General features: G+C 33.8%; 1 protein-coding gene across 1 annotated transcript; it reads right to left on the minus strand.

Moving 5' to 3' along the window:
* Positions 1-413: 413 nt before the first annotated feature.
* On the minus strand, positions 414-3,749 carry LOC145597637 (putative arabinosyltransferase ARAD1). The gene is made up of 3 exons (XM_081653850.1): positions 3,526-3,749; positions 1,963-3,330; positions 414-1,043 (listed from the first exon to the last, which is right to left on the minus strand). The coding sequence occupies exons 2-3, from the start codon at positions 2,962-2,964 to the stop codon at positions 546-548; spliced, it is 1,500 nt and encodes a 499-aa protein (XP_081509976.1). The 5' UTR covers positions 2,965-3,330; positions 3,526-3,749; the 3' UTR covers positions 414-545.
* Positions 3,750-8,745: the final 4,996 nt, after the last annotated feature.

Consider the following 8,745-nt stretch of genomic DNA (forward strand, 5'->3'; position numbering starts at 1 on the left):
TGTAGGTGCAGAGTTTCATGTAGGGCAAGCTTTGTAATGGAAACTTCAATTATTCTGTTAAGAAATTGGAGCTGTTAAATTCATATACTGTAGTAAGTAGATCAGAACAGATCATCTGCATTTTGTAAAACCATATAGCAATGTTGTAGAATATATAGAATGATTAGAATCTCTACAGACGATTCGAGGCTGAAATTATCATGATGTTTACCTGCAAAACTACAGGTTCACATTTTTTTCCCCTGCTTTTGGTAAACAGATATATCATGCATTACATGGGTGCCATGAGCCCATGAAGATTCATAGAGAAAGATATCATCCATTTCATATTTTCCGGAAGAACCATTAAGATCACAGTCTCTCCAAAGGGAAGATCAAAGAAGATAAATTATGAAAGGAATCACATAAATTACTAAATTTGGCAAAATATCTCTACACAGGTAAAAAGAAAATCTATAAGCAAAATTTGAATAATTCTTCTATTATGGAAGGCTTGACTTCCAATTCTTCTGACTAAAATAAAGCAATTCATCCATACCTCGAAACTATGGCATCCTATATCTTCGCTCCGTGCGTTTCATCTTTACAGCAGATTTTTTTCGTGCCAATGCCTGCCAAATCATATCTACAGCATCCCCTGGCTGAGATGGGTATTGATACTCAAAATGTAGGGCAACTTCCTTCAGTCTCTCCCACATCTTCGTCCACTCATCTTTCTCAATTCCCCTAAGAAGATTTACCAAGAACCCTGGTTTTACAGCATATGATGACCAGACAAACACGCTGAACTGTGAGTAATCCAAGACATCCTCATATGGCAGCTCGATGTTGTCACTAATTATGACGGGGACACAATGGCTGACAATCGCATCAAAAAGGCGATTGGATGAAGGAGTATCTCCCGCTATGTTCAAGCAAAATTTGGAAGATCCCATCCCATGACTTGCTTGACGGACTCCACTCCTTTGAGCACTTCCAAACGTGAAGTGTACATCCTTCTCGTCTTTGAGGAGATAAAAAAGTTCTTGGCGAATAGCTCCTCCCTGCAAAAATACCCAGGCAGAATTAGTCAAAGTAGCATGACACCAAGTAAATAACTAGAGAGGCCAAACAACAATAGTGGTGTTAATTGATCAAACAGGACATTATGATTAGGAATTTACATTTTCAAAGTTTTTTTGACAAGGTTGAAATTTAGTCCTCACATATCCCAATCCCACTCTTAAGTCGTTCTTCCAACTCTTTCAGAAAAAATTGTACTGAACTTAATCAGAAGACAGCAATTTTAATAAAATTCCTTAATCTATAGCAGATTTTCAAATACACTATTCTAGTATACTCTATATTATCATCCTGCAAATTTCAGCATAAGAGTTATAGATTATCTCAGTACTAAACTACTAACATAATCGTTTCTTTGCTTTATGGGTGATACTGTAAGGAGAACAAACAGCTACTTAATAGTTTATATACTCCGTGATATATATGTTAGACTGGCCTTAACAGCTTTATTTGCAATAGAGAAAACTAGAACGAGCAGCAAAATATTAAGAAGACCGTCTGATTAAAAATGGATAAGCAAGATAAACATTGATGATACTATATCTTCTTAATATTTTGCTAAACAGATGTTCTTTGTTGCCTTATAAGTTATAACAAAAATAGAAAGAAGAGTGTCTTGTAAATAGTGTCTAGTCATGATGAATGTTGCAACTTTCCTAATTTTCCCGATCTAATATGGAAAGTGAAAGCTTCTGATTCTGTTCCTTAACTTATTCTAGCTCAAGAAAGAGGGTCTATTAAACTATTCTATAGAATGCCTTGAATCTACAAACCACCACTTCCTACCGAGGAAACAATTTCCAAAAAAGGAAATATATTATCAAGCAAGAAGACATGAATATTTCACATATAGAAACTTATAAAGCTTAAATTTTGGTGCAAATAAATAAGATTACTCACATCCTTCCTATAGATTGCTCCTTGGAAATATGCTAATGTAGGACGCAGCTCAAATGGGGCTGAACTGTTCTTGCTGATGCTAGAAACAATATGCTGGTAAGGAGCAATGACATCCTTGTCCAAGTTAGCAGTCTTAGCAACATATCTACCAAAATCTGCAAGAATAAATCTAGCAGAACCCAGCTTCTTTCTCACATACAACAAGCTATTTGGATGATGAGCGACGATAATGTGGTCCTTCCCGCCAGACTTAATCCATTCTGGCCGATTTATCAGGAACTCCACTAATTGATCTTGTAATTTCCTGTTGAGGCTGACTTTTTCTCTTCCCAAAATCTTAGAATGCCGGTTGTAACTTAGGGAAGCAAAAAATGGCACGAAAATAAAATCTGCCTGACTAGGATTATCTACTCTAATAACACTACAAGGTCTAACTATTTTCTTAACATTAGATGACAGAAGATCAAGAGTGAGCCAATACTCCATACTGTGTTGCAAATTTAAGCCACCAGGATAATGCGGAACATGCTTTGGATCACTAACATCAGGCCATATTTGGTTTGGACCTGCCTTCCAATCTAACAACCCGAAATGAAATTCAGGAGGCATATCATACATATACACCCTTAGGGGAGCTTTATCTAGACTACATTCCTCATTTTCGGACAATGCATCGATTTTCTTATTTGAGCTTGTATCTTCATGAGGATCCACTTGGATTTCCTCTGCCTTTTGGGTGTCTTTTATTGAAGAAGGTGGTAGTGGTACAACAAGAGGCTGCTCAGGTGGTTGTTCATTAATGATTTCGGGTTTATAATCAAAAGGTTCACTTTCTACAACAAATTGCTTAAAAACCGAAGACGGTATAAACGGATTAATCACTGAATGAAATAGAAAAAATGATGAAATTATGAGGAAAAACATGGAAAAGGCTGTTATGCTCAGAAGTAACCTTGGAGATGGCAAGGTCTTCTCTGGCATAGCTATTATTTTTGTATACATAAAACATTTATTCCAAAAAAAACAAGGTCTAAGTCATGAGATCAACCCAAAAGGATCAAATCTCTCAAAATGACATATAATTACAGGGTTCCAAACTCTAAATTCTCTAATTATTTCATATCTTACCCACTAAATTGGGTCATTATCCATAAAAATCACATTACATAAATAACCCCAGATTCAGAATTCATACCCAGAAATTTTTTTCCAATATCACCCATCAACCAAAACTTTCCAACAATTTCAAGTTTCAATTCCCAGATCATAACATGCAAATTCTCTTGAAAAATGACTGAAATACAAAAATGTTTCCAAATCAAACCCAGAACTTACTAAATCAGCCACAATCATGAACATAAATGCAACCTGCAATAAAAAAGAAAGATAATTTTTATGTTTGTTAATTAATTTCTTAGCTCATGTGAACATCATTTTTTATAATAAAAATTAGGAAATGAAATTTCATACATTATAATATACAGAATAATATCAATAATGTTGGAAAAATTGAAAAGGGTAATCAAGAATGAAATTAAATGAAGTGGGTCGATGAGAACTTACAAGAAAAGCAGCTGATCTGAGCTACCTAATTGGAGAATCCATGGCTGCCCACACTCTTAATAGTAAATAAAATAATAAAGATAAGAACTTTTTATATTTAATTTTAATTGATTAGAAGCTTTTAAAGGACTGAAAATGGAGGAATTAAGGCAGGTGCAAAGTCTCTCTTTTAATCAACCTACCAGAAAAAAGGAGACAAAGAAGGCATGTTGCCTTTATTCAATTATCATATTTCCTATGCATTCCATGTGTCTTTTTAGTTTAGCTAACACAATTCTTTGGATTTTTTTATAATACATGTATTATTGTTTGAAAAAAAAAAAACAAAATTTGACATACGATTTCTTGTAATGAGAATAATTAATAGTCGGTTTAGCCGTAACAGTTTGACCGATCTACGAAGATACTAGGAAAATTTCTCTTAAAATGAGTTTAATGAGATTCAACCCCGTTTTAAAAGTTGGAGAGTTAGACAATTGATTTTGCCTCCTAAGTGGAGAATTGTCATTGCCTCCTAAGTAATAAGAATTGTCAATTTTAAAAGTACAATACCTTTTTGTCATTTATGAATGCAAATTTTCTATAGAGTTTAATTAATTTGACAATTTATTGAGTTTGTGAGGTAGCAAAAAGTTAGTATATCAACATAACAAAATATTTTAGATGCTAGTTTAACCTTAAATATAAGTAAGTAATTACTATGTGTTATGAAAATACAACAAAATTAATATTATGACTTTTTAATTAATACTCATTAAAGAACATCTTACATGATTTCTTGATAACATCTGTTTTTAATATGATAATAAAATAATTAAAGTATAGTCAAACTTGATTCATGAATAATGAAAAAAAAAAAAAAAAAAAAATTAGTGAGTCCATTATTTTAAAACGGATGAATTTATAATTCTAATGAAACAACATTTGGTTAAATTATGAATAATTCTTACTACAATACTTTGTAACTTTTGTATAGGTAGCAAAAACTTAGGATGTTAAGAGTTGAGCATTTGAGCTATTAATATTACCACTTTATTAAGCGCCCAAAAAAAAAAGAGTAATAATTATGCCAATATCGCAATATCCTCTTATTGAATCTGGTCGAGCAATTGAAAAATAGACGGGTTTAACAAATTACATATTGATAATTTAAAGTCATATTCTCTTCGTCTCTAATTTCTACCTAATACTCCATAGAAAGGTAGACGTTGTGTATTCTTGTAGAGCTAAAACAAAAATAATGACCGACAGTACTGTAATTAGGATTGAAGCTTAACCTATAAACCAAATTAAGAATATTAAATAAATTAAAGTACTCACAATTCGATGTATGTCATTATTTAAATCCACAAAGGGTAATCTTCACAGCAAGAGCATTGATTGGAGGAAAGATAATTAATCAAATTAATTAATGTAAGTGGAAAAAATTAAGCAAAGAGAATCGATTCAGATGACTTTTCCACGCAAATGGGTCACTTTCCGCAAGCTGGCATCTTTTACTCTTTTACGTGTAAAATTAAGATACTCCGTAAAAAAGTTTAAATCAGCTTAATAACACAAAGTGGTTACATGGTGTGGCTAGCCACACACAGTACAATACGGGCTGGCTTAATAATACTATGGAGTATTGTTGAAACCCATTGTAGCCCACTTATGAGTGTTCCACATTGGAGAAAGAGGAGAGATGGTTTCACTTTATAAGGTAGAAGAGTATCTCCTACTATTGTCAATTGGTTTTAGTATGGAAGCTCCAAAGCCTTGTTTGTGGACTTAACTCTCCTCCTCCTTGTTCGGGTTGCCCAGGCCCATTTTACATTGTTTCGAAATTTATCATGGTATCAGAGCCCGGGTTTGTTGGGCCGTTTATAACTGGGTATTTGTCAAGCCACTGGTTAATGGGCCTCTATTGGATGTTCATTCCCAAAGAGGATTTATATTGTACCTTCTGGTGTGCTCTGAAGTTCTAAGGACACTCATAAGTGAGGGGGAGTGTTGAAACCCATTGTAGCCCACTTATAAGTGTCCCACATTGGAGAAAGAGGAGAGATGGTTTCACTTTATAAGGTAGAGGAGTACCTCCTACTATTGTCAATTGGTTTTAGTATGGAAGCTCCAAAGTCTTGTTTGTGAACCTAACTCTCCTCCTCCTTGTTCGGGTTGCCCAGGCCCATTTCACATTGTTTCGAAATTTATCAAGTATTGGAGTTGTTCAAGTGTGGTGATGAACAACATGGAACATGATCACTTATATTGGGTAGAAATTTATCGTTCATATGAGTATTAGTATTACTAACAAGTTTTTGATGAAAAATTGTAAATCAATTATCAATAGGTAAGAGTTAAATGGAATGTGCAAAAGTGAGACTTTGCATAAAACTTGTAAAATATGGATTTGGATTACATCGATTATCACTAAATATTACAGAGTAATTGTAATTTTTCGAGATTTCTCCCTTAAAAATGAAAAACCCCTCCGTGAAAACGTTGTAGGAGTGACTTTGCCACGTGTGATTACTTAATGGTAATTTTGTTATCTAGACTTGACTCTCGTCTGCACCAAAATAAATATGAAAATAAATATCCTAACCAGTATATAATTATATTTTAGGTATAAATTGCTAACGTAATCAAAGTGAAGTTTGCCATTAGGATTAAAATTTAAAATACAAACGAACTTAATTACTACCTCCGGTTCAATTTACTCGCAACAAAGGGATATTATTTGTGAGACATAAAATATTCGTTTGTTGCAAATAAATTGAACCGGAGGTAGTAAAAAATGGTTGCTTGTGGACAAATGACTATGTCATTGGCCATGAGAACGGTGCAAGTATCAAGTATCAACGAATCACGAAGAAGTCTCATGAATTGATACAGTTTGCTCATGCAAATTAGTTGACGTGCCAACGTAAGGCGTGAAAGTTTTAATTTTAAATTACCATGATTTTGGATTTGGGGAGGTATCCACTAACTAAACTAACTACTCTAGCACCTAATTTAAAATATCCACCTATTCTTTTTGTTTTGTATAGAAAAAATGATCAATGTAATCCTAGCTAAGATATATCTATATACAGTAAAATTTAGAAGCTAAAACATTATAGGTAATTACATGATGTATATTAATAGCACTGTCAAAACGGTTTGACAGTTCGGGTTCGGTTCGGTTTGAAATCGGTTCGGTATTAAATCGGATCGGTTTGAAATCAGTTTAAGTGTTTCACGGATCGGTTTCAGTTCGGTTTAAATAGTTATCGGTTCGATTCGGTTTATTCATGAACGGTTTTAATTCGGTTCGGATTGTAAACGGTTTGGGTTGTAAACGGTTCGGTGCAGACGGGTTGCGGTTTGTAAACGGTTCGGTGTAAACGGTTTTTATCCCAATTCAAACAGTTTCGGGTTAGGAACGGTTTCGGGTTAGAAACAGTTCGGTTCGGTTTATAACTAGTTCGGTTCTTTTTCGGTTCAGTTTATAACTGGTTCGGTTCTTTTTCGTTTTAGTTTATAACTGGTTCGGTTCTTTTTCGTTTTAGTTTATAACTAGTTCGGTTCTTTATCGATTCACTTTATAACTAGTTCGGTTCTTTAATGCTCGATCGGTAGTAAACAAGTGTGCATAATTAAATTTCATTTAAAACACCTTTTTATTTGATTTTAATATTCTCTTTATAGTAAGTAGTTTGTAACCGATTTGTTTATAAGCGATCCAGTTCATAAACGATTCGGTTAGGAAACGATTCGGTTTATAAACGGTTCAGTATATATACAGTTCAATGCAAACGGGTTTTGGTTGTTAACGATTCGGTGTAAATGGTTTTTATCCCGGTTCAAACAGTTTCAGGTTGAAAGCGGTTTCGGGTTAGAAACAGGTCGGTTCTTTTTCAGTTCGGTTTAAAACTGGTTCGATTCATTAACGGGTTCGGTTTTTATATGGTGTAACGTTACTCAGATCGGTTCGGTTTCGGGTTCATTCACATATGGTTTGGGTCGGTTTTCGGTTTTAAAAAAACGGTTTTTAATCGGTTCGGTTCTTATTTGGGTCGGTTCGTTTATGATAGTTAAACGGTAGCGGTTTGAAATTTGACAGCACTATGTATATAGTATATACTAAGGGCATGTTTTGATTTACTAAACTGAGTTGATATGAATTGAACTGAATATTTTATGACAGGAGGAAATTAAGAAGTGCACTGAACTGAATATTTTATGAGATGAGGAAATTAGAAACTGAACTGAACTTAATCTGAAGAGAACAGTACCCAAATAGTACTTTGTATTTGGTTTGATTTAGTGGTAAAATTGTACTTTATATCTCATAAAAAATATTTTACAGACTATTTAAGGGTGGAGATTTTTTGAACTTTTCTCTTCGCTCCCACAAAGTTTTGTCGCTCATTCGAGATAGGTTGACCTGTGAGAGATTGCAATTTTTAAATCACCATGCTAGTATGTTGACACTCATCATCATAAAGTAGTTTTAGGAACTTATTTCATAGTGTCCATCATTTTCTTTTCCATAGGTCTACTTCATCTCCATGTGTATGTATGTAACTAGCTAGGGATGACAAACATGCATGCATGTGAGGTGGGTCGAGGGTGTGGGTACTCTACTCTCCACATTCATACCAACCTACAAAATTTTTACCGAACATTCACGGGTACATAATCAACCTTCATATATGTTCAAGTATGTATAAATCTAAACATACAAGTATACAACCGCTTTACCAAGATAATGTACTATCCCCATTGCCTAGCTATAGTCCTATAGAGTCGTACCAACATTATACTCCCTTGCTTATGCGCACTTATTATCCACTTGTACAGTTGTACCCGATCGGGACTTAGTATTTGTGTTTTAGCAAAAGATGCTTATAAAATTGCAGTGGATATAAGTTGGAATCATGTAGGTGGATGGACGTATAAAAATTTTGATTTCGAATAATTCTTACCTATTTCGTTAATATGATATGTTTTGATATTTATACCACATTGCTATTTCCTTTGTTTTTTAAGTGTCCCTTAATGACATAACACACATATTGATACAAAATTTTGAATAATAATATCTTTAATCTTTAAATTTTAGTTAAAGTAGGTTTAATATAGTGTCAAACTCTCAATGGAACACTTTAAAAACTTGGAGGGGGGTATTGTCATACACTCATACTATACCTTCACCAATTGAATTTGTGACGAATGTGGTGCAAAATCCACAAA

This window comes from Chenopodium album, chromosome 20 (assembly GCF_948465745.1).
Source record: "Chenopodium album chromosome 20, dcCheAlbu1.1, whole genome shotgun sequence".
NCBI lineage: Eukaryota > Viridiplantae > Streptophyta > Magnoliopsida > Caryophyllales > Amaranthaceae > Chenopodium > Chenopodium album.

Bases quoted from the DNA above. Each gene is read 5' to 3' on its own strand.
- LOC145597637 (XM_081653850.1), bottom strand. From the start codon at position 2,964: ATGTATACAAAAATAATAGCTATGCCAGAGAAGACCTTGCCATCTCCA. The intron at 1,044-1,962 runs GTGAGTAATCTT...GTATTTTTGCAG, and splicing joins GAGCAATCTATAGGAAGGAT to GGAGGAGCTATTCGCCAAGA.